This window comes from Lissotriton helveticus, chromosome 6 (genome assembly GCF_964261635.1).
Source record: "Lissotriton helveticus chromosome 6, aLisHel1.1, whole genome shotgun sequence".
In the NCBI taxonomy this organism is placed as follows: Eukaryota; Metazoa; Chordata; class Amphibia; order Caudata; family Salamandridae; genus Lissotriton; species Lissotriton helveticus.
Window position 1 is genome coordinate 227,825,560 of NC_136067.1, and position 27,233 is coordinate 227,852,792.

The following is a 27,233-nucleotide window of genomic DNA, read 5'->3' on the forward strand; positions in this document are numbered from 1 at the left end:
GCTCTAAAAAGAGGTTGTTTGTTGAAGACAAACACGAATACTGCATATACTGCTTATATCCGGATCATAAGGCCACTGACTGCAAGATTTGCGGAACCTTCTCCACCAAGACCTTGAGGGACAGAGAAGGCCGCCTGCTGACTTGGCTACAGAAAATGAAGGACCGCAAGGGTGTTCTGTCTTCAGACAGTGAGGGCTCCTCTTCGGTGGTGTCATCAAGAAAATCAAGGAAGAGGGGTAGGTCTCCCCCTACTACATCTGATGAGCCCCATGTCAAGGCCTTGCCCGGGACTTCTGATAGGTCTGATAGGCCTGCTTCCCTAAAATCTCCTCACCGCGGTGAGAAGTAGAGGCAGGGACAGCCGGAGGAGTTACAACCTTCAAAAAAGGCTAAAAACATCGTCCCTGTGACTTCACCACCCTCTGAGAAAGAAAGAGGGGTGAAAAAGCGTTCCTCTACACCTCAGGACATTGCTTCTGACAAGAAACAGCGGTTGTCGACAGTGAAAACCACAAGTATGTCGACGATTCCTGTCAAGAAAGACTTGTCTCTAAAATTGGCCTCGTCGACTGGCTTGTCGACGATGGCTCGGACAACGGCATCTTCACCGTCGACTATGTTTAAGACGCATGATTGTTCGTCGCCGACGAAGCTGACTTTTTCGACTCCTGCGACCATGATTCTGACGACGAGTTCGTAGACGGTTCCGTCAACGCTCCTATCATCGTCGACGATCACATCTCCCCGTCGACGATTCAGCCTTCGACGACAAGCGCAGTTTCTTCGTCCGCGCCTCCGTCGACGAAACAGTCCATGAAGATTCCACCGTCGACGTCGACAACTGAAAAACTTTGCATTTCTCAAAGGAAGAAGCGTATAACACCAGAAACGACATCTCCACGGCGAGTTACGCTGTTGCCTCCTACGTTATTGCTTGATGAGGTCTCTGAGGAGGAGACTGATAGCAATTATGGGCGGGCTTATAGCCCATCTGACTTACAAGTCAAATTACAGGAGATCCGTTCTGAAGAAGGTGAAATGGAGCAACACCACTATGCTCCACAAGCCTATTACGACCAGCACGAGAGGCCTCGCATGCAGGTTCATTCGCAGAGATCTCCATGTCAGTCCCAGCAGGACATGGTAGAGATGCCATCCTCTCTCATCTCTGATCTACAATTAATGTTGCAGGATTATCGGAAGCGGTTTCCTGCTCAACAGGAGGTTCAACAAATACGTCCTCCTTCACCTCCGCCTCAGTTATCTCAATCAATGGCAGACAACTCTTTGCCTTTAAGGGGCCAGGACCCAGAGCCCGTAGAACATCCACAAGAGGTGGTTGCCATTCGGGATGATGATGATGATGATGACTTATCAGATGTGGATCACCAAGGGGAACCGGACCAAGATCAGAATATGGACTGGAATCAGGATGGCCTTCAAGATCCAGACGTCACAGAGCCTGATACCACAATCTCCCCTCCAGCAGATATTGGAGGTTTTCACAATCTAATGGAACGGGCATCCAAGAGATTTGTTCTTCCAGTTACCACAGTTCAATCTGACTGTTTTTTGTATGACTTCAAAGAACCATTCCGGAAGTCAGTTCGTTCAATCCCCATCATTGAACATGTTTGGTCAGAAGGCATAAAGCCTATGAAAAACCCAGCCACGGTCCTCCCTGTACTCCCCAGACTAGAGAAAAAAATATAAGGCGTCGTAGGGCAGCCCGGCATGTCTTCTAGGTCAACCAAAACCGAACTCGGTTATCTCCCAGGCCGCACAGAGTAAATCGAAGAATCCATCCACGCCACTAACGACACCACCTGATAAAGAGGGAAGGCGTCTGGATAACGTTGGAAAAAGATTCTCCGCAATGGCCAGCCTCCTCGTTAGAGCGGCTAATGCTTTGGCGATTCTATGGAGATATGATCGCCAGATGTGGTGTGACCTCTCCCCGTTTGTGGAAGAAGTTCAGGATGGGTCTAAGGACGAGGTCAGAAAGAGCTTGATGGAAGGGGAGCGTGCCTCTTCAGCGGTAATCGACTGCGCTATGGATATAGCGACTACGGCTTTCCGAGCGCTAGCCGGCTCGGCAGTTTTAAGACGCCAGGGTTGGCTGCGGGCCACGTGGTTTCGACAGGAGGTACAGAACAAAATTCTGGATCTACCTTATGATGGAGAGATGTTATTTGGCAAACATGTGGATGACGCCCTACAACGCATAAAGAAAGATACTGATACGGCCAAGTCCTTGGGAACATTACAATACCGCAAAGTTCCCTTTAAGGGAGCAAGAGGAAGAGGTTTCTCATCTTACAGAGGCGTCAATCAGCGCCGCTACTCTTCTAACTCCCAACCTGGCCAGTCATACAAACCCCAATATTCACAGAGGGGGTCTTTCTCTCGCCAGCCGCCGAGAGGACGTCAGGGGCAACAGAGGAGAGATAATACCAAGAGACAATAGCGGCCATGTGGCTCTTTCTACTGTTCCTGTACCCTCATTAACACCAGTGGGGGGCAGGATTGCGCATTGCCTCAACAGCTGGAAGGTCATAACAGACCAGTGGGTCCTGAACATCATCAAGGAAGGACACACGTTGGAGTTTCAAAATCTTCCTCCAACGAGAGCTCCAGATGCCATTACACCCAAACATCTAAGACTTCTTCGTCTCGAGGCCCACCAACTCTTCATCAAGGGGGCACTAGAGGCTGTACCTCACTCCCAGAAGGGGAAAGGGTTCTATTCCAGGTTCTTCCTGGTTCAGAAGACGGAGAGGTGGCGTCCGATTTTAGATCTACGGCAGCTCAACACTTCTCATCAAGTTGTCCTTCAGGATGGTCACTCTTCACGACATCCTCCGCCTTCTCAATCCAGGGGACTACATAGCAACCCTAGATTTGGAGGATGCTTACTTCCATGTGCCCATTCATCCAGCTCACAGGCAATATCTTCGATTTACAGTAGGCAAGAGCCACTTTCAATTCAGAGTACTGCCTTTTGGTCTCCGGTCTGCACCGAGGATCTTTACAAAGGTACTGGCTCCTGTGGCAGCTTTTCTCAGGAGGCAGTCTTTCGAAGTCTTCCCATATCTGGACGATTGGCTGGTAAAGGCTCCTTCGTTCCAAGAAGCGTCCAGGGCAGTCACGAGCTGCAGTCAACTGTTCGAGCAGCTGGGCCTTCGGCTCAACAAGGAGAAATCGATTTTGCGCCCCTCCAAGACAGCAAGGTTTTTGGGTGCGATCCTAGACAAGGAGTGCTGCCTGGCTTTTCCTTCGGTAGAGCGCCAGACCAAACTGATTCTCTCAGCTCGCCTCCTACAGACACGGAAGTTTGTCAGTTCGCCAATACAAATCGCTTCTCGGATCGATCTCATCCTGCATACCATTGATACCACACTGCAGGCTGCGAATGCGTCCACTGCAGGAACAGTTGGACAAACAGTGGCGTCAGGCTCCTTCGACGACAAGATAGTGATCACACTGGGAATGCGAAAGGCAAGCAGCTGGTGGTTGCTAAAAGAGAATCTTTCAGTAGGTTTGCCATTCCAACTTCCACCATCTCCCATGGTATTGACAACAGATGCTTCCATGGAGGGGTGGGGAACGGTTCTCCAAGAACTGAAAGTCAGTGGTCATTGGAGCACAGTCCAAGGCAAGTTCCACATCAATCTACTGGAACTTATGGCCATTCGTCTCGCCTTACAGGCTTTCCTTCCAAGGATCCGCAACCGTTCAGTGCTGGTTCGCACAGACAACACAACAGCCATGCACTACATAAACAAGCAGGACGGGACGAGATCTTGCACCCTTTCGAAGGAAGCGCAGAGGCTTTGGAATTGGGTGATCCAACACGATATCACTCTTTCAGCGGAACATCTGGCGGGCACACTCAATGCCACAGCGGACGCTTTGAGTCACCAAAAGACTATCAGCCACGAATGGGAACTGGATCAGACCATTCTGGACGAACTGTTTTCACGTTGGGGGACCCCAACCATCGATCTGTTTGCGACTCCTCAGAACGCCAAATGCCATTCCTACGCAAGCAGGGATCACCATCAGGGATCCTTGGGGAATGCGCTTTTGATTGCCTGGTACAGCGCATTTGTTTACGCCTTTCCACCTATTCCGCTGATCCCGAGACTGATCCGCAAGCTCAAGGCGGAGCCGTGCAGAATGATTCTGATTGCACCAGCATGGCCCAGGCAGTTTTGGTACACAGAGCTTCTTCTCTCCCAAGATCAACCGATTCTTCTGCGGCCTATTCCATCACTATTAACAATGGCTCACGGGCAGGTTCTGCATCCAGACCTGAAGTCACTACAATTGACAGCGTGGCTCCTGAGTTCAGAGAGTTCCAGGGTTTAAATCTTTCAAGAGAATGTAAAGACATTTTGGCCCAGGCCCGAGTGCCTAGTACGAATAAAACCTACAGGGCGAAGTGGAAGAGGTTCTGCCTTTGGTGTCAGAGACATGGTCTACATCCATATACTTCTGCACCGCACCAACTCTTGCCTTACATCCTTTCACTTGCAAAATCTGGATTGGCTCATTCTTCTGTAAAGGTACATCTAGCGGCCATTTCTAGATTTAGACGATCATCATCAGGTCTTTACCTGTGGTCTGCAAGGATCATTAAACAGTTCCTGAAAGGTTTGTTCAGGGTTTTTCCACTAGTCCGGCCTCCACCACCAGCCTGGCATCTTAATTTGGTACTGTCACATCTAATGAAGGCCCTGTTTGAGCCTATTCATAGAGCTGACATAAAGTTTGTCTCATGGAAACTGGCTCTTCTCTTGGCCCTGACATCGGCTAGAAGAGTAAGTGAGCTCCAGGCTTTCACAATTGAGGACCCCTTTATACAATTTAAGAATGATGTTCTCATCCCACAAACAAATCCTAAGTTTATTCCTAAGGTCCCCTCAGAATTTCATCTGAATGAGCCGGTGATCTTAAAGTCCTTCTTTCCGGGGCCCTCCACGCCAGGGCGTTGCATTCTTTGGACATTCACAGATGTCTTAAGTTCTACTTGGAGCGCACAAGACTGTTCATTAAGTCTTCCCAGCTTTTTGTTTCATACAGTGCTCCACGAAAGGGTTGTCCAATTTCTAAACCCTGCAGTTCCCGCTGGATATCCAGTGCAATCCAGTTTTGCCATCGAGAAGCGGGAAAACCACTTCACCGAGCAGTTCGTGCTCATTCTACGAGATCAATGGCTTCATCAGTGGCTCTTTTCTGGTGTCCCGATCAAGGACATATGTAGAGCGGCGACATGGAGCAGTGTCCACACCTTCACTCGCCACTACTGCCTGGATTCTTCTGTGAAAGAGGATGCGGCAGTGGGCCAAGCGGTATTGAGGAACCTTTTCCAATAAGTCGGTGAGCTTTCCTTTCTATCCCGCCTTCCTGTATTGCATATTTTGTATTACTTATTGTTCTGCTTTGTGATGCCAATGTGTATCTGTTTTTCTTATCAGGATTATGCATGACATTTACAGGTACACAAATAACAAAATATGCTTTTTCTTTTTACTGCAAGCTATTCTGATACAAAGCATGGGAATCTATGAAAGTTCCAATACTGGGGCAAGAAAACAAGTTACTTACCTGTAACTTTGGTTCCCCAGTATTGGTAACTTTCATAGATTCCCATGCGCCCGCCCTCCTCCCCTGGGAAAGCTCAGCCTTATTATCCAATGATGTTGCTGTTTACAACGGCTACGAAAATCTGAGGCTCTCTCAGGAAGGTTCTATGGGGTGAGGCTGCTCTGATTGGCTGCTGCAAGAATTTGGTCTCTTTTACAAAAAGAGGTGGATAAGCTACAAAATGAGATGAGGCCTAGGCCTATTTTTTCACTTTGTGCTTACTACTATGGTATTTTTTATTTACCGAGGCTCCCATTCCGACGACGGGGAATGATACAAAGCATGGGAATCTATGAAAGTTACCAATACTGGGGAACCAAAGTTACAGGTAAGTAACTTGTTTTCTTATGAAGTTTTCTATATATATATGTATATTACTATTTTATGTACCGTGGGATCCCACTTCAACGAGGAATTATTCAAGCATGTGAATCTATGAAAGACACCAATACTGGAGAACCAGAGTTTACAGGTAAGTAACTTTTGTTCTTCTGGGTGGACGATCAACTCTTCCTGGGTTATGTGGGTTCCAAGACAGGCGGGACAGTGTACAAACGTACCATCTCTCAATGGTTTGTCCTATGCATTAAGATCTGCTATTCTTTGGCTAAAATGAACTTCAAGTAGGACTGCATACCCACTCTACCAATGAGACGGCAGCCACTACTGCTTTGCGACGTGGAGTCCCTCTCGCTGACATCTGCCAGGCAGCCACGTGGTCATCCCTGCATACGTTCACAAAACATTACTGCCCGGACAGTCCAGTCCGGTGAGACTGATTTTTTTTGGCTGTTCAGTTCTCCAGGACTTCCTGGTGGGAACTTCGTTCGCAGACCCACCTCTGGGCTTGGTATTGCTGGGGTATCTAGTTTTTTGTGCAGCAGTCGTCTGTATCTTGCATGGTGCTGCGCTTCTGGCGTGGAAAGTCATGTTAGAACTCGCGTCAGAACACTGCAACGTCATCCTGGCGAGGACAAAGCAGAGGACAGATGCGAAGTCGACTGCCAGCTACCGACGTACAGGGGTACTGCTAGGAAAAAAATTTGCAGGATAAAGTCTGACTCCTGGGGGTTATTCTAAGGTAAGGAATCTATACTTAATATGTCACCGAAGGTAAGTAACTTGTTCTTCAGGTCAGAACTTAGTTTAGGTTCACCTTCAACAATTGAGTTTTTTAGTTGCAACAGTAGTATAAATTGTATAATAATGTATTTGATTGTGTAACATAGTGTCAAATGCTTGAATATGGAAACTAGTAATACTAACAGACCACGTATTCTGTACAGTTCTCGGGTATAAATCTGAAATGTATAAAAATTGTAAATAGCATGACCCAATGTGTAGCCCTAGAAATTAAAGGCAAAGCAATATTCATATTCTTTCTCCTCTATTACATGTTGCATCTAGTGCCCCCATAGACCTTTGCATTCTTTTGGGGGCATCCCTTGGGGTCATAAACGGGGAGGTAAAGTATTCAACTCTCTCGTGCTTTGTTTTAACCTGCTGTTACAGCTCGTCTTTTTGTTTTTTTAAGGGCTTACTTTGAATGAGGATTTAGCAGCGATGGTTCCTGAAACAAATCCAGAAATGGATGTACCTAGTTCTATGCATACAGCTGAAGGTATTTATCCTGCTACTTCAAAAAAACTCTGTGGTGCTGCAACAGTTTTCAGAGTGGGGGGTATGCTGGCATCAGTGTTGCATATCAGAGTCATAGCGATAATGAAAAGTACCCTATAGAGGCGCAGGTAACATTGTAACCTTTCACTTATATTCTTCTCTAAATTACATACATAATGGTTCTTAAGGACTGACCTTTCGCCTAGATACAACACTGCATTCAGAACGTGGGTTTTTCACTAGTTTGAATCTCATACATTATGTATGAGGTTTATTGGAAGCACAGCAGGACTACCATCTCCTGTATAATATCGCTCTATAAATTTCAGGCCCAACATCATTCTTTAGGCTGACACAGTAACTCAGTAAGGTAGGACCTCTGGGGAGACCTATGGGTATATATACATCACATCTTGCTTAGAAAGACAGAGGAGACCGAGACGTCCCGTCTGACACACTGACCAGAGACGCTGAGGTTCCTGCATGCAGACTCTCTAGCTCGCTGTGGTCTAACATCCCTCGCGGGGTGTCCAACTCAAGACCAGGACGGGGTCCCATATTATCTCATTCTCAGGTAATGGTGTTGACTAGATCCTAGATTGATTATTGGCATAACACGTACACAGATGCCAGTTACATATAGGTACGTCTAGTTACCCCAGTATTGGAACTTTCATAGATTCCCATAGCTTGTAATATTCCCCGTCGTCGGAATGGGAGCCTCTATAAATAAAAAAATAACATAGCAGTAGGTACAAAAGAGAAAGAAAGGCGTAGGCCTCATCTGATTTTGTAGCATATCCACCTCTTTTTGAAAAAGAGACCAAAAACATCCAACAACCAATGAGAATAGCCTCACCCCTTAAAATCCTCCTGAGAGCCTCAGATTTTCTACCGCACGTTGTGCTAAGGGAGTCTCCACTGCGCTCTGCTCAGATTTCTCTACAACTTTGGATTTTTTTTATCTTTTTCTCTCAAAGGATGTCCGATAAGGAAAGTAAAGCTTTATTTAAAGCCTGTGCTACTTGCTGTAAGAAAAGGCTTTACCTTGAGGACCAGCATAAAGACTGCATCTATTGCCTGTACCCTGATCATAAGGCCACTGATTGTAAAATCTGCAGGACCTTCTCTACCAAGATGCTGAAAGACCCGGAAGGACGTTTGCTGAACTGGTTGCAGAAGATAAGGTCTTGGAAAGAAGTCCTATCCAGTGACAGTGATGATTTCTTCTCAGCTACATCTTCGAGGACGTCTAAGAAAAGGGGTAGGTCTTCCCCTTCATCTGAACTTCCTGCTAAGGCCTGACAAAAGACCTCTGATATGTCTTATAGGCCCTGTTAGAAGCGGGACCCCGGCTGGCCAAGGCTCACGCCAAAGTCAGTCAGGGATCACCATTTCTAAGTCCGGGCAAGGGAGTTACACACCAAGATAACCCCTGCTCACCCTCTAGGTAACGTGACGCGAGCAGCAAGGCTAATCTCAGAGGCGATGTGTAAAGCGTTTGCGCGCGCACCCCAGCGACAACACCCTAGGCCTACCACAAAGGAAACTCCACACAAGGTTATATCCAAAAATAGCCTTTGTATTATAATAATAAAAACACATTAGATAACACACACACTTTACAATGTGCCAACAGGCACGGGCAAGATTTACAAGGGATTATGTACAGGACAGGGCCACCTGGACCACTGTCGGGGGTATGCACTTTTTAGAAATAGCACTTGTAGGTATAACACTTAGCACATAAACATATAATGACTGTAACACAGAAATAGTAAATGTAGCATACAACCAGTAACTACTGGTAAAGGGTAAATACCTCCTACGCCACCCTAAACACTGTAGGGAAATCACGCAGGGAACTAGGACCTTATCATCAGGACCTAAAGAAGGAAAACCATCACCTAAGCAAGTCACATTTAGCAAAGGGAAGGAAACCTAAAATGATCACCTAAGCAGGTCACTTTTAGCAAAGGTAATAACATAAACAATCCTCTAAGCAGGTCACTTTTAGCAAAGGGGATAAAACATAAACAATTACCTAAGCAGGTCACTTTTAGCAAAGGTAACAACAAACATTCCTCTAAGCAGGTCACTTTTAGCAAAGGGGAATAAAACATAAAGAATCACCTAAGCAGGTCACTTTTAGCAAAGGTAATAACATAGACAATTGCACATGAAACATTAAAACACATTCAGAGGTGCAGGTAGAACTTTTGCGCAGAAATCACATAAGCAGTAAATCATAAATTGCGCAGGGTGCACGTAGCACAACACTAGAATTGTCCCCCAGGCCAACTGGCCTCGCAAGGGCTGGAATGCCCTGAGTCTCAATGTCAGGGAAGCTGCGCAGGCAGCACAGCACAAACCTAAACGTAGCAACTGTCCACTAAGTGCTGGACAGTTGTAAATCACTAATGCTGATCAACGTTGGAGCCTCTGGGGCTCAAGAACACCATGGCGCCCAAGAGCCTTCTCTGGGGCTCTAAAATCAAAAGGGGCACTAAAGAGCTTCAGCGCTCTACAACAGAAGGGGGTGCCTGGAGCTTATAGGGCTCCAAAACACATGTATGCCGCCTGAGCCTCGTGGGCTCTGAATAGCGCAAAATGCCCTGGCTCCTTTGGCCGGGCAGCGACAATCTGCCCCGATATGCCCTCTCTCCCTCCTGGCACTAGAGAGACTTGCAAAACAAAGTGGGCGCCTTGAGCCTCGCTGGGCTCTAATAAAACAATGGCCTCTCGAGCCTTGCAGGCTCGGGACTGACGAGACCTCCGGAGCCCTCGTGGCTCCCAGCAAGAAATGCCTCGTAGCTCGTTGGAGCGGCCCTCTGCCAACCGGGGCCGCTCTAAATATGAACAAAGGACCCTGTCCCCGCACTCACCGGTACCTCGTTGGTGCTGCGGGGGCAGGAACACTGCCGGCTCTCCTCGCGCTGCTCCTCTCCTCGGGGCCCGGCTGCGGGGGCGGAACTTCCGGCTGCCTCTCCCGGCCTGGCCCCGTCACGCGGCAATCCGCCTGACTTCCGCTGGGGCCGCCAATGGCAGCGCGGCCTTGGGGGTCAGGAGGCGGGACTTCCGGGTCGTCGCAGGCAACGCGGCGGCCCGGCGGGGACAAAGAAGCAAATGCCGGGTGGGCACCGGCTCGGTGGAAATAAAATCGAGGTGGGCACTCGTAACTTCAATAAAGGGCACAGCCCAAAAAGGGCAATAAGCGGCTTGGGCAGCCGCGCCAAAAACAAATCGGCCACTAGCGCTTAGGTCAAACGCCGGGGGGGCACTGGCTGAAGCACCAGCAAGGCACTCCCAAGCGCCAAGAACAATTACAGCGCTCCCAAGCGCTGGAGGGCAGAAGCAGAGCGCTGGGGCAGAAATAAAGCGCTGCCAGCGCTATAAGGCAAATACAAAGCGCTTCCAGGCGCTCTGGCAAAGTACAGCTCCAGCGAGGGTCTGGAGGCAGGCAGGGGGGCAAGGCAGGGCCAGAGCCAGCACACTGGGTCTCCAGGCAGGGAGACAAGCCAAGTGGCGGTCCTCCTGGCCCCAGCAGCAGCAACAGCCCCCTCTGGCAAGGATCCAAAAGTAGAACAACTTCTGTGGGGACACAGCCCCATTTTTATACAGAGAAATCCTTTGTTTCAGGGTGCAGGGTGGGGGGAAACCAGTTGCAGCTGGCTTGGGAGTACCCTTGATGGCCCAACCACCCCTTTCATTCACTGGGGAGGCTTGGGTCGTTAGACAAACCACAGGGGGGCGGAGCCAGCATTGTGTGGGGAAAAACCCAGCCCATCCAGGACCCAGGCGCACTCCTCCCACACATCACTCATGCTGATCTCGCATTCACCACCGGGCAGACCCATCCAGACTTCCTGGAGCCTGGCATGCCAGCCAGTTGCTGCCAATCACGCTCCAGCACCCTCACTGCACACATACATCAATGTCCAGAAGTAGCACTTCCCTTCTAGACACATACAAGCCGCACATACCATCGCGCAGCATTCACTCTCACGAGTTCACACATACTAAACTCAAGCCTGCACTCCCCACGCATCAGGAACTAACATGGACACACACATTCCCCATGCATTCCTATGGGAGAGCAGGCCAGGCATACTACACGCACGCACTTTACTCTGGGGCACAGGGAAAAAGTGCGCAGAGACCCAAAAATCACTACACAGGGTCACAAATAAAAGCAAAAAGATTAGGGGTGAACCTGCCCTAAGGGCCAAGTCCAACAGGCCCAGTCCCAAAAAATCTCCTCACCGAGGTGTAAAGCAGAGGAAGGGACTAGTTCCTGAGGAACTTCCAACTCAGAAGGTGATCCAGGGTCCTTCTGTTTCCTCTCCTCCACCTGAAAAGGAGAAATTGTTCAAGAAACCGGCTTCTGTACCTCAGGAAGGAAGATCTCACAAAAAAAAAGTCCATTGACGACTACAATATCAGGTACGTCGACAACAGCATCTAAAATTCACCAAGCGTCAATCCAAGCTCCGTCGACGGGCCCTACGTCGAGAGATTAGTCGACGACGACTTAGTCGATGCTACAGGTACCTATCACAATGTCGTTGACTTGACAACCTCGACGACACCGAAAATGGGGACGACGAAGATGACGGCGACGATGTCTAAGACAACAGCGACAATGGTACTGACGTCGAGCTTGTTGACGGTACCATCGACAATCAGCCCATCGTAGACTACGATCCATTCTCCGACGACGATTCCTTAGACTACCTCCTCGACTATTGAAAAAGTCCACATTTCTATAAAAAGACACCAAATCACTCCGGAAATGACATCTTCTCTGAGAGTGACACCATTACCTCTGGCTTTGCTCTTGGAAGAAGAGTTTTCAGAAGAAGAGGAAGGTCCTTATGGGGTTGCTTACAGCCCGTCCCAATTTCAGTGAAATACCAGGACTCAGATTATGAAGATTACTATATGGCACAGCAACATTATGTTCCAAGCGATAGACCTCAGGAGCAGTCACAGCAAGTTATGGTGGCCATGCCTTCCTCTCTCATTAGTGACTTGCAAATTATGTTGCTAGATTACAAGAGAAGGTTCTTTCTCAGACTTCCGAGCAATCAATGCAACCTCTACCAACTCCTACCGCTTTTTCAGCTACAGTGGCTCCTCAGTTGCCTCAACCTCAGGAGCCAGAACCAATGGACACTCCCCACAATAGTGTGACTATGCATGATGATGATGTTTCATCAGATGAAGATCGAAATGTGAATCAGGTCCCGGACCCTGATAGAGAGTGGAACGATTGTCATTCCAGATCCGGCCTCACCATCGCCAGATCCTATTGATTCTCCTCCAGCAGACACATCGGAGGTTTCCATAATTATTGGAGAGGGCTTCCAAGAGGTTTGGCCCTCCCATTACTACTGTACATTTGGAATGCTTTGTGTATGATTTAAAGGAGCCTTTCAGGAAATCCATCGGTTCAATACCAATTGTGGAGCATGTATGGAGTGAAGGAATAAAGGTGATGCAATCTCCAGCTACAGTCATCCCTGTTCTTCCGTGGCTGGAGAAAAAATATAAGGCTCCTGAAGATAGTCCTGCTTGCCTGGTTGGTCAACCAAAGCTGGACTCTGTTATCTCCCAGGCGGCTCAAAGAAAGTCGAAGAATGCATTGGTGCCCCTTACCACACCACCGGATAAGGAGGGTAGTCGCCTAGACAATGTGGGAAAGCGGTTTTCCTCTATGTCCAGTCTTCTTGTTAGAGCGGCCAATGCACTTGCAATTTTGGGATGGTATGATCGCCAAATGTGGTGCGATTTATCTCAATTTATGGATCAACTGCCACATAGTTCCAGAGAGGAGGCGAAGAAGATGCTAGAGGAAAAGGTTAGGTCTTCAGAAGTTATAGATTGTGCTATAGACATTGCCACCACTGCCTTTCGCGCTTTGGGAGGTTCAGCTGTTCTAAGACTTCAAGGCTGGCTTCGGGCTACCTGGTTTTGCCCTGAGGTTCAGAATAAGATCCTGGATTTACCATTTGATGGAGAAATGCTTTTTGGAAAGCATGTGGACAACGCTCTACAGGAAAGGTTCCTCTCAGGGTTGCAAGAGGAAAGGGTTTTTCGACTCCCTTGTCAATCTGTCCTTGGAAACGGGAGTAGTTCCAGCCAAGTGGAAACAAGCCGTGGTGTCCCCAATTATTAAAAAGCCCACTCTGGACCCATCCAAGCCTGAAAGTTACCGCCCCATCTCGTTGCTACCCTGGCCAGCCAAGATTACTGAGGCCCACGTCAATCTGGCCCTGTCTGAGCATTTGGTACGAACCAATGCCCTCGATCCCACACAAAACGGATTCCGTGCTGGGCACAGTACGGAAACCGCGTTACTTGTGATGGTGGAACATCTCCGGGCAAGGTTGGATGCTGGTCAAACGGCGGCGCTTATCTTGTTAGACCTTAGCGCCGCCTTTGACACGGTGGACCACAGCATCCTCCTGCACCGGCTCGAGGAGACTGGTATTGGTGGTCAGGTGCTGCAATGGTTCCGCTCCTTTTTAGACGACCGCTCCTTCTGTGTTGCCATCCCTCCCTTCAAGTCCAACTACCAACCGCTGGCCATGGGGGTTCCGCAAGGGTCCTCGCTGAGTCCCACGTTGTTCAATCTCTACGTGAGACCGCTGGCTGATGTCGCTAGGCAGTGGGGCCTAACCTTGGTCTCATATGCCGACGACACACAGCTGGCGGTTACTCTCAGCGGGGACGTGGAAACTGCGGCCCCCAGGTTTCAGTCTGGACTGAAGGCGGTGGCTAGTTGGCTGACAGGCAACTGCCTTCAGCTTAATGCCACAAAGACGGAGGTGATGGTCGTCGGTAAGGGAGTGGAGCTGTGGGGCGACCAATGGTGGCCTTCAGAGCTGGGACCCACTCCGATTCCGGTGTCGGAGGTGAAAAATCTCGGGGTATGGTTGGATGCCGGCCTCTCTTTTGTAGGGCACACACAAAAGACTGCGGCCTGTTGTTTTGGACTTCTAAGAGGCTTGAGACCAGTACTCAAGTTCTTTGATGCCCCAACCAGGCAACTGGTGATCCAGGCTACTGTCATCTCTCGCCTGGATTATGCCAGTTCTCTCCTGGCTGGGGCTAACCAGGCCGAACTAACCCGTTTGCAACGGGTTCAGAATGCCGCGGCGAGAGCGATTGTTGGCCTGCCCAGATTCAGTTCTGTGGCAGGTGTCCTTCGCTCTTTACATTGGCTTCCGGTTAGGAAGCGCATTCTTTTTAAGATCTTATGTCTTGCTTTTAAGATTCTGAGAGGTATCGGCCCGGAAATTCTGTCGAGCTGCCTTTCCTTTTATGTCCCCACCCGCAGTCTCCGTTCCCAGGGTCTGGCTCTTGCAGTGGTCCCCAGATTTAGGCTCAGTCGTATGGGAGGCCGTTCATTTAGGGTCATGGCTGCATCAGCATGGAACTCCCTCCCCGTTGAAATCCGTCTGATGGAGGACCTTTTGACCTTCCGGAGGGCGATAAAAACTTTCCTGTTTTAGCTGTTCTGATTTTATTTTTTGTTGTGTTATGTTCTGCCTTGTCTTTGCGCCGGGACGCTCCTTGGCTGGAGTATCTGTGCGCATAATAAATCACCCTAACATAACATAACATAACTTACAGAGGAGGTTACCTACAGCGCTCCTCCTCCTATTCGCAATCCTCAATCATATAAACACCAGTATTCTCAACGCCAAGGCCAATCGGGGTCTTTCTCTCGCCAACCCTCAAGAGGACGACCGGGATGTCAGGGGAGAGATGCTTCTAAACGCCAATAGCGGCTTCCTGATTCTGTCTACTGTTCCTCCACCCCCAGTAACATCAGTGGGTGGCAGGATATCACAATGCCTCCACAACTGGGAGATCATTACATCGGATCAGTGGGTCCTCAAAACCATTCGATTTGGCCACACGTTAGAGTTTCAAAATGTACCACCTTCCAGAGCCCCTCGCGCCGCAGAGTCAAAACATCTGAATCTTCTACGTCTCGAAGCTCATCAGCTGCTTATCAAAGGAGCGATAGAATCCTTACCTCAGTCCCAACGAGGAAATGGGTTCTATTCCAGGTTTTTCCTGGTTTCAAAACAGAAGAAAAATGGCGCCCAATTTTAGACCCGAGGGAGCTCAACACCTAGCTGATAAAACTCTAGTTTCGGATGGTCTCTCTTCAGGATATCTTGCGTCTCCTGAATCCTGGCGATTATATGGCAACTCTAGATCTCAATGGCTCATACTTCCATGTTCTCATTCACCCAGCACACAGGAGGTTTCTACCCTTCACAGTAGCCAAGAGCCACTTTCAGTTCAGGGTCCTACCTTTCGGATTCAGATCCGCTCCACGGATATTCACAAAGGTATTGGCCCCAGTTGCAGCATTTCTCAAAGCAGTCACTGCAGGTTTTTCCCTACCTTGACGATTGGTTGATAAAGGCTCCATCTTCTCAAGCAACTACAAGGGCAGTCGAGAGTTGCATTCAACTTTTCAATCATCTGGGTCTACAACTCAACAGAGCCAAATCAGTCCTTCCATCCAGGTTGGCCAAGTTCCTGGGTACCATTCTGAATAAGACTTGTTGCAAGGCTTTCCCTTCGGAAGAAAGGCAGAACAGTCTGATACTTTCCGACCGTCAATTACAAAGAAGACTATCTGTCAGTCCGCCATTACAAATCTCTCCTAGGATTGATATCATCCTGCATTCCCTTAATTTCGCATTGCAGACTTCGTATGCGCCCTCTGCAAGAGCAGCTGGACATGCAATGGTGCCCGGCAGAAGGATCCTTCGACAGGATAATGGTCACTCCTCTTATTAAAAAGGCGGCCAACTGGTGGACCATCAAGTACAATATCGCGAAAGGTCTCACTTTCAAAGTTCCTCCAGCTCCTTCGGTTCTGACCATGGACGCCTCTTTAGAAGGCTGGGGAACGGTTTTGCAAGACCTTCAAGTGAGCGATCACTGGGCACCAGAGCAACGCACTTTCCATATCAACCTTCTGGAGCTCAAGGCGATTAGTTTAGCTTTACAGGCTTTCCTTCTAAGGATTCGGAACTCCACTGTCCTGGTCCGTACGGACAACACGACGGCCATGCACTATGTGAACAAACAAGGTGGAACAAGATCTCGACTTCTTTCCAGGGAGGCCCAAGGTATCTGGGAATGGGCAATTCTTCAAAAAATCTCTCTCTCAGCGGAGCATCTTCCAGGGGCCCTCAACATGACAGCAGATACATTAAGTCGTCTGAGGTCAGTCTGTCACGAATGGGAACTGGATTAAGACCCTCTTGATGGAATTTTCACTCATTGGGGCCCTCCATCCATAGACCTGTTCGCTTCACCAGACAACAAGAAATGCCAGTTTTATGCCAGCAGGAATCACCATCGAGGGTCGTTGGGGAATGCTCTTTCGATGGCCTGGTCAGACGCGTTTCTTTACGCCTTTCCGCCAATTCCCGTGATTCCAAAATTACTCGGGGAAACTCTAGACGGAACCCTGCACAATGATTCTAATAGCTCCGGCATGGCCCCGTCAGTTCTGGTTCACAGAGCTTCTCCTACTCTCTCAGGATTGGCTGGGTCACCTGCGTCCCATTCCTTCTCTATTGACAATATCCCAGGGCCAAGTGATGCATCCAGATCCGAGGTCACTTCGGCAGCTTGGCTCCTGAGTACCGAGACTTCCAGTCTTTAAGTATCCCTCAAGGAAATGTCAGCTCAAGCTCATGCTCAGAGTACAAATAAAACCTATTGCACAAAATGGAAGTATTTTTGTGTGTGGTGCCACCGAGAGAACCTTAATCTGTTCTCTTCAGCTCCTCATAAGATATCTTACATTCTGTCTCTGGCCAAATCGGGTCTTGCACATTTTTCCATCAAGGTACACCTGACAGCTATCTCTAGGTTCAGACGGACAGCTTCTGTCCCTTGCCTCTGGTCGGAAAGGATGGTCAAACAATTCTGAAAGGACTTTTGAGTTTTCCCTCCGGTTAGACCTCCTCCACCAATGTGGCAACTCAACTTGGTTCTTGCCCTTATCATGAGACCACCGTTTGAGCCTATTCATAGAGCGGACATTACATTTCTGTCATGGAAGGTGGCTTTCCTTCTAGCCTTAACGTCTGCCAGGAGAGTTGGAGAACTTCCAGCTCTCATGATTAAAGAAACTTTTTTACAGTTAAAAAATGACACTTTGATTCTGAGAACAAATCAGAAATTTATTCGAAAGGTCCCTTCAGATTTCCATTTGAAAGAACCTGTTAAAAAATTTTTTCCCTCAACCTACGACTCCAGCGGAAAGGTCTCTCCATTCTTTGGATGTCCAACGATGTCTGAAGTTTTACCTCCAACACTCAAAGAAGTCTACACCACTGTTTGTCGCCTTTAGTAATCCTCAGAAGGGTTTTCCCCTTTCAAAGCAAGGAATTTCGCGTTGGATTGCTAGCGCAATTCACTACTGTCACCAAGCGGCGGGTAAGCCGCTAGAAAGAAGTGTCAAAGCTCACTCCACAAGATCAGATTCATCATCTATTGCGGGAGTTCCTATCAAGGACATTTGTAGGGCAGCTACATGGAGCAGTGGCCATACTTTCACAAAGCATTACTGTTTGGATTCTTCCACAAGAAGTGAGGCGGCAGTGGGACAAGCGGTTCTGAGGAATCTCTTCCATAAGCGGTGAGCTTTCCCTTCTATCCCTCCGTCCTGTTTTTGCACATTTTGTATCTGATGATGTTTTCTAACTATTGTTTCAAGATCTGTTATCTTTTGATGATATACTGTAAGTTGGGTGTTAGTACTCTTATCTACAAACCACTCCAGGGATAGCCCTTTGACTTTTGGATGAAAGTATGGATACAGAGTTATTTCAGTATTTGTCACAAAATGTGCGTTATTGCTAACTGCTAGCTACTCTGATACAAGCTATGGGAATCTATGAAAGTTCCAATACTTGGGTAAGAAAACAAGTTACTTACCTGTATCTTTTGTTCCCCAGTATTAGTATCTTTCATAGATTGCCATGCGCCCATCCTCCTCCCCTGGGAAAGCTCAGCCTTCAGCAAATGTGGTTACGGTAACACAACGGCTGCGAAAATCTGAGGCTCTCAGGAGGGTTCGAAAGGGTGAGGCTATTCTGATTGGTTGTTCGATGTTTTTGGTCTCTTTTGCAAAAAGAGGTGGATATGCTACAAAATGAGATGTGGCCTAGGCCTTTCTTTCTCTTTTGTACCTACTGCTACGTTAATTTTTATTTACCGAGGCTCCCATTCAGATGACTGGGAATGATGAAAAACGATGGGAATATATGAAAGTTACCAATACTGGGGAACCAAAGTAACAGGTAAGTAACATGTATTTTATGTACTAATATATATTTAGGATTACTGCAAAATGGTAGGACTGTACCATCATTTTACTTTCGTAGTACAGCTAATCATATACATCTGCTACTGTCTAATGGTTGTTGCAGCTCATCTATTCTACACTAAAATAACTGCTCAATAAATTCCTATTGAAAACGCCCAGCCTGTTTTTTATGTGCATCTCTGAGACAAAATAAGCATAAGTGACTGAGCGAAAAGTATTATATTGGTTCCATGATTCTGAGGGAACAGGGTTGTCATGTTCTGAGGTTGCCAAGAACTATTCTCTCCTCGATAAGAGGAGATTCTAGTGGCACTTTGAGCTAGCTGGTACAGACAGGCTAAAATACCCAGTGGGGGTGCACGAAATCATGTTGCCACCAATCCCACAGTTTGTTATCCAAACACGCAAATCCTGTATAGGTCATACAGGAACTACACCACATGGCGCCGCCAACGTTGGTTGGGTGCTTATTTAACAGTAGAATCTGAGTAGTTCAGTCGTGCTGTTCTCAGAGACGTCTGGAGTGGGAGGGCAAAATCTCGGCCACAGCTCCGTAGGCAAAAAATCCTATTTACTGGCAGTTAATCAAGCTTAACCCCATCCATGCTCATGACGAGCTCAGCTCGACATGCAGTACACTGCTTGTGTGCTCATGACGAGCTGAGCTCGTCATGAACAATGGGAAACATGGATCTGCAGCACAGAGGATGAATTGCTGTAGCATTGATAGTGTTAAAGAACACATTGTTCCTAAATTGTGCATAAACCCCTTATCTTAGTTTCCTTGAAAGCTATTTTGTGTTCCATACACAATGACTAACGAGGTACTAGATCCCTTACAGCAAGCACTACCTCTTTCTGAAGATGCAAACACAATACAGATTGCACAAAATTTCAGACAGTCACACTGAAATTATTTGCACATGGTGTAACAGATATGGGTGGCATAGTAGTTTTTGTGATTGAGGCACAGAATCATACAGAATAGAGGTATTTTATTTGTGGGTTACATTCCCAGCAGCAAATGCAAGATCAAAAATATTTTGCTCCTACACAGTAGGAGATGCACCAGCTGAATATTGTCAGTCTGAGGACATTGATGTTCCGCTCACGTACCAGGAACATTTATACTGGTTTAAAGGCGCCCTACCCAACATAAGAGGAAGAATGAGACTCAGCCCTTTCGGAAGTCAAGGGGCAACATGGCCAATATTCGTGGCCTACACACCACATCCGGCCATTGACACAATGCCAGTAGGAGACTCACTCACACAACACAAAAGTTATAAAAAATATACAGAAACTTGACGCAATTCGTCATGAGGACACTTACAGTTCAACCAGCAATAGTTGCAACAAATGGAACTCAAGCTCAGGGTACAGCAACTAAAAGCACACCACAAACATTACACGCAGTGATGGGCAAAATGCCCACAAAACGTGACCAAATGCCAGTCTGGGTAGCTCAGAAAATAACACCGCTGGAAGCAGTATTCCCAAATACTACCCAATATGAAAAACACCATGCTAACAATCTGCTTGCCCATAGGGATAAAACCACAAGTAGGAGATTGTACCACTTGGGGTACAGTCTTTGCTGCCATTTATACCAGAACTCATGGTAATCCGTCATTAGCTGTGATACCAGATGTATTAAGACCAATACAAAAAGAGTATAGGACAGAACCTGCTCTGAACTTAGGGATGTAGTTACTAGGTAAATATGCCCAGGTATCAGCCATAATATTAGCTGATATTAAAGGAGAAGCAGCTTCAGTGGCTATCCTCCAACGCCTAAGGGAGTTCAGTCCTTTAGAACAGGAACACCAACTACCAAAATTAATTGATATGGCATATGCCGAATTAGGCAGAGACAGTTTGGGTGGCAAAGCTTTTAAACCACAACTAGTGGGCAGTCCTGAAAAGGCCACTTTCTAGGATATACCTGCTTCAACTAAGAAGTGGGACAATAAACAAAAAAAGTTTAGGGGAAACCAATCTCAATCCAAGGTTGATCTCCTCCACAGGAACCCTCCGAAAAAAGGTATAACCTTAGGAATAGGGGTAATATTAGGAAACCTGTCCGGTCTCAGGATACTTATAACCCTTCCTCATGTTCCTTTCAAGGTTCATCGAAAAACTCAGAAAGAAGGACTGTCAGACAACCAAGAAGAGCATACAAATTCCAGAGACCAGCAACACGCTCAAGATTACACTTCTAAAAAAAGAAGGGAAGCCAAAGCAAAAGCCACAGTTCAAAAAGGTGGTGGTTGCAGGTCTAAAGATCACACATGCCCAGAATTCTGAGGACTCGACTACTGAATGGGGAATGGGCTCTAACGATGCTAGACAGTGCGGCAGAAGTAACAATCGCTTGCCAGAACCTGATGTAATTTCTGGTTATAGCGGATTTGAGTAATTATATCACTAGAAACACCCGATACTAGGGTACGTGTCCCACATAAATTATATGAAATAACGCTCCAGACGGAGGGGGACAAATGTAGAACAGGGAGATGTCTATTTTGGGAGAACCTGACGTGTGACTATGAAATGTTAGCAGAACGAGATTGTCTGCCAGCATTTGTCATGGATTGCCCTGAAGGAGAAACGGTGACTATACTGGCATTCTCAGATCATATTCCCAGGCACTTGCAACACACATATGCGCAGGAGTGGGCGATTGCCAGGCTCCAGCATTATACAAAAACCATGTTGGATGGGATGAGGACTCAACCCACCACATAATTCCTTTAAAAAATACTCCAACTGCCCAGAGGCAGTATCCAATAAAGCAAGAAGCTACAAAACAGGTCAGTGAGATCTTGAATACCAAGGGGTGATCGAAATTTGCACCTAATCGATGAACAATCCTTTGTTTCCGGTCATGAAACCAGACTATTCATATTATTTAATTTTGATTAGACATCTGAACACTTGCACTAAGACATTTGAAGTCCAAAATGCACACAGTGTCTCAATGAATAATGCTGTGCGGAAATATATGGAACACTTGATATCTCAAATGGATATTTCTACCAAAATATAGTGCCTGAAAGCAGGTGTCTTACAGCATTCTCAGCGCTAGAGTCCCAGCAGCAATTCTGTCTAGTCCCCCACGGGTATAATAACAGCCCGGGGTTGTTTCGGCCAGGGTAACTGAGTTACTTCAAAAATTAGATGAAGAGGCATTGTCCTATGTGGATGATATTTTTCTGGTGGACAATGACCTAGAGGAGCACTTCAACAGAGTGAATACCATAACTTTGAGATTTGCATCTGAGGGCTACAAATTCAACTGTAGAAAATCAAAAATTGCCCACCTCAGTGTCCTGTTTTTAGTATATGAGCTTTCAAGTGAAGGGAGAAGCCTGGCAGACAATTTTTTTAGAAAAATGTGTGCTACTTCAACCTCCAAAATCATTATAATATTTACAATCAGTACTGGGATTCTTAGATTTTGGTAGAACATGCATTTTGGATTACGCAGAAAGAGTAAAACATTTCTACAATTTAATAAAACCTGACTGTTCAGTTAGACAGTGGACACAGGAACACACAGATACACTTTGTTCCTTACAAGCTGACATGATAGCTTCCAAACACTTACAGACACGCGTAAAGGTACGCAACCTGGTGATCTGTATAATTGCGGGTCAGTCTGGGTACACCTCTGACATATAATGAAGGTGAAACTGTACAATTGCATACAAATCACATTTGTACTCAAATGGTGAGATGCGCTTTGCATCTACAGAAAAGATCCTGACAGCACAGACTGCTGTATTGAGAGAAACTGACTTCCGACTGAGTGGAAAATGCTGGACTAATGACGCTTGAAAAACTGTCTCCTAACGAAGACTAACATTACCAGTGCAATTGTACCGAAAGACATGACCGCAGAACAAAGGTTGCCGCTTTCACACACGGCTATAATCGGCGCGGCAAGTGACCCGCGCATGCGAATATTTTATTGAGGAAGTCATTAACATTATCCTTTTCAGGATACTATTGTCCTTGAAAATGCCCAGTTAAACCAAGAAGCTTAAAACGCTCAGGACTATAATATCAGGTTACACCGTGCTTCTACCGTGATGAAAATCCCGTAATTACAACGCAGGATTGGTAACGCGTCGCCATTTCCTTTCTTATTTTGTTACAAAGGGCTGCAAGAGACGCTTTTATCCTCTATAGGGGGCTTAAATCCAAGATGTATCTCATAGAGTAGCATGTATCCCTTGTAGCAGCAGACTCCTGAATCTTGCCAAGTAATAGGGCCTGATGGGACTGCTTTGTATTTGTGTCAACTATCTGCTGGTGTAATTGTCAATTGTGTTCATTGATTTATATAGGATTTATGCTCAAACTTTTGCGCACATTGTTGTGTATATAGTCACATTTCAAGTTTGATCATAGTGTATTTGATGTGTATTTGACTTATACAATGAAGTAAATGTTATATAAAAATACCAAATGTGAATCAAACATAATTGACTTAAGAACCTATTGGTCTAAGCTCCAGTCTACTATAATAAAAAGCAGCATGTAAAATTGACAGCCAGGTTCTCTTTTTCTGGAATTGTATTGAGAGAAAGAGCACCAGCTCAGGGGAAACAAATAATATTAGTAACTTCAGTTCCAGCTTTAGAGACTGCGACAAAAGTGAGCGTTCCTAATGCTAAAGCCTTACATCCGAAATGGAGACAGTGGACTAATTCTCTCACTGCAACAGATGTAGAATACAGGAACGACCCAAAGCTAAAGACACAAGCATTCCTGCAATACAAGCAAGAATATCCTCAAACAAAACAATGCCTCTAGACCAGTATGAATATATAATTTACACTGACGGATCTGCTCAACTGTCCGTAGGAAGTAAGCAACAATATAGTGCAGCATGTGGGATGGAAAGTTATTTGAAGTTGCATGTAAACGCAAACTCTAGGAGACTGCATGGCACAGCTGGCAAATAAAACCTTTAATACTGTCCCTGTTAAATATGGATCGAGAATTCCCCACACTAATTGTGTGCGATTCATTCTACTGTGTACAGTCATATAATGAATACTTGAAAAACTGGATTCAAAACGGGTTCAAAGATGCAAAAGGTGGCACAATTCAGCACAAAATGCTATGGGAACAAGTAGCGGAGTTGAAAACAGAACTACCTAGGGCTCACGTGATGCATACACTGAGGCATCAGCTTGATGGCGTTTACGTTGAAGGGAATTCATTGGCTGTAGGCATGGCTTCCGTGGCTGCAATCAATTGTTCTAAAACAAGAATAGACCGTGAGATTATGGGGGCGGTAATTGCTTCAATCCAAAACAGCAAAGCAGTACCAAAAAGGTTTCCATTCAAGTACTCCTACAAGTTAGATGCCAATAACATTCCATTTGCTCTATTTCCTGGAGTGGGAGACAAAGTAATTCCAAACATGGATCGTAGGTTAGATTTAATTCTAGCAGCACACGAAGGGATAGGTTCTGCACATGCAGGAGTTACGGCGACTGTTTCTTTATTGAAACGTTACTGGTGGCCCGGGCTAACAAAGCAGACTAAGGACCAAGTCTTGAAATGCAACATCTGCCAGCAGATGATTGGTTCCACCATAACCCGTCCAGTGCAGACTCCATTATTAATATCTGACAAACCACTAGTGTGTGTTTACGTCGACCACTGCGCCCCATTTCAAAGAGATGGGGCTTACAGGTATATCATGGTTGCAGTGGATTCCTGCACGAGATTCCTATGGGTGTTGCCTCAACGCTCAGCTCACACTCAGATTGTTATAAAAGATTTGCGAGTCTTTATAGGGACATACACAATTAGCACATTACATTCTGACCAGGGCTCTGCGTTTAGCTCTCTGGCTTACTAGGAAGCCATGCAAGGATTGGGTGTATCATTGCAGTACTCCTCTCCGTACCATTCTGAGGGAAATTTGGTTGTGGAGAGGAAAAAACTAGACTTTAAAAAAATATTTAACAGCTAGAGCATTAGGCACGGGTGAGAGCTCGGTAAAACATCTATGTAGTGCAGCGAGCTTTGAACAATATGCCAGGAAGCTCTCTAAGGGGAGTTGGGGGGGGGGGGAGAGTCTGTCACTCCATATAAGGTGCAGTGGTGGATGAAAAACCTTTTGACATCCATGATCGTTTGGCTGTTTTACAGGATCTAAATGAATCCAGGACACAAAGCAATGTCCACCTGTAGCAGACTGCCACTGGGGAAGGCAAATCAGTCATGGCAAGACCTGTCTGGATCCCAAAAGTCTGGGATCTGGTCAGAGAGAAAATAGCAGACAAGAAATCATTTGGGCCATCCTACAGAAAGCCTGTACAGGTCCTAGGAGTCAAAGGAACAAGAACTGTACTTCTACCGCCTATTGACGAAAAAAAGGGGAAAAGATTTATATCAAGTAACCTAATCAAACCACACTATGTGGCCGATGCGGAGTAGTAGGCCACTTGGACTCCAAAGTAGGAGATGCTTCCTTCTCGCTTCAATTCAAAAAGTTCAAACTGAAAGACTCATCATGTTCGAAGAGTTCCATGTACGGAATGAAGGACTATGCAATAATGCTATGGAACTCGTTCCTCTTGAACCTGAAGTTCTAATTCAGAAACAAAGTGAAAGACAAATTTCAATTCAACCAAATACAGAGGTCTACATCAACATGCTTCAACAAGAGCAAGCTAGGATTTCCAGAAATCCTGATACAATACCAACAATTGATCAAATTGCTTCTGGCTACTTCATTAACTTTGATAGTTTCAGGTTCACTTGGATCTAAAGAAAACTATGCCAGCCCAAAAATCATGTAAGCAGCAAATTAGACTTTCTGAACTTTCTTAAAAAGACTTACCTAGTGTCACCTTGGGTAGAACTAAGGGTAATCACCGAGGCACTTTTCTTTCTTTTCTGGGTAGGCTCAGGAATAGTTTTTAGCATGCTTGTTAATGGAAAATACCTTCAACAAATCGCTGCAGCCCAAATGGTGGATTCAATTTTAAGACCATGTCAATCATCTCATTGAGAACAAAGAGGCTTGTCATCAGTGAACATGACAGAAGTTCCAATACCGGGTAGTATAGTTTGGGACATAGTTGATTTTGATATATTTGGCCCGACTGAAATTTTAAAATGTACTCATTTATTTGAAATATAGTTATGCAATATCATTACTTCATGTACATTTGTAGATGATTGGGATTTTGAAACTGTAAATAACATGTCTGATTTGGAAAAATCTGCTGCATTTTCTAATAGTGAAACATTGGGAAAAAAACACCAGATTTCGAAACTATGTATTGTTTTCAACATTATGGTCATAACTTTTTACATAAATCTGCTAATCCTAGAAATGTGTTCACATACCACCAGTAGGAACATTGTCCTACACCGCCAAAAGGCAGTTCCAAAACATTTACACAAGTTTCCCTATTTTTCAGGATTTAATGTCTTACCCATCCTCATATTATTATAATGGTAGCACAAACATCTGCACAGAAGAATGTTCACACACACCAAACAGATTTACTCTGCATCCTTTATTGCCCACTTGTCTGAACAAGGTTATGACTTATGGAAAGACACAGACTTAAAATCATTCTGGGGTACAAGAGAATTGCAAGTTCAGGGAACTGAAGCTTTGTTTGGAGTATGCCTTATTCCTCAACAGATCATGTTTTTGAACGAGACAGTGGAACAAACTTGGAACATACTTTTCTCCCCTTCACTTTGATAACCACAACCCTTTTTAACATACAAGTGCAGCTCTCTACCCTATCATCGGAACTCTCAGCACTCAGGAAAGACTTCAATACCCTCCCTGCACTTACTACACTGAACATGTTCTGTCCCCAGAAATCGGATCAGACAACCACCATAGACCCTCAACCTTTGAGTACTTCCCCGACCCATCCCGTCCCCACCGACCTCAATATCTTATTCCCTCCTATCCCCCCATTACGTACCCTCCTGCCCCCCATTCAACCATCCCAGTGATCCTTGCTACTAGGAGAACCCCTGCCTCCCCAGTCTCACCCAGACCACCTTCTGAACTTACAATTATACATTCTTGCCCTTACCCCAGATGTAGCCCTAAACCCCTCGCATGCATGCTGGTTAACTGCCGATCCGCTGCATGTCACTCAACTGAAATAGCTGAAACCATCCTGAGTGATGCCATCAACATAGTCTTCTTAACTGAATCTTGGCTCAATGCCCACTCCTCCTCTACTCTGGACCTGCTCTCCCCCCTGGCTACTCCATACTCATGAAAGATAGGACAGACAGAATTTGAGGGGGGCTAGCCATTATTATCACTTATTAAGTACTGTGATCACACTACTTACGAATACCTTGGTGCTGAACTTAAGGTTCCAGGATCACCTCCAATCCGTTTAAACAATATTTACCACCCCCCAGGTGATCCTCTCTTTTGTAGAACAACTGTCCGATCTCATTATTCATTCCTCGATTTCCAACTCTAAAAACCTCTTTCTAGGAGACCATTAAACTAAAGAATTGACTAGAAACCTTTACCTTACTCCCCTGCTGAATTGGAGTCCAAAGTCAAAGAGC

General features: G+C 46.2%; 1 protein-coding gene across 13 annotated transcripts in view; it reads left to right on the plus strand.

Annotated features, from left to right (window-relative positions):
- The window catches only part of TDRD6 (tudor domain containing 6), a 2,679,339-nt gene that overhangs the window by 1,503,316 nt on the left and 1,148,790 nt on the right, over positions 1-27,233 (plus strand). For all 13 annotated transcript variants that reach the window (XM_078647663.1, XM_078647665.1, XM_078647668.1 and 10 more), the window contains one exon: positions 7,185-7,271. In XM_078647663.1, the coding sequence (XP_078503789.1) occupies positions 7,185-7,271 (87 nt within the window). The remainder of the gene's footprint in view (positions 1-7,184; positions 7,272-27,233) is intronic.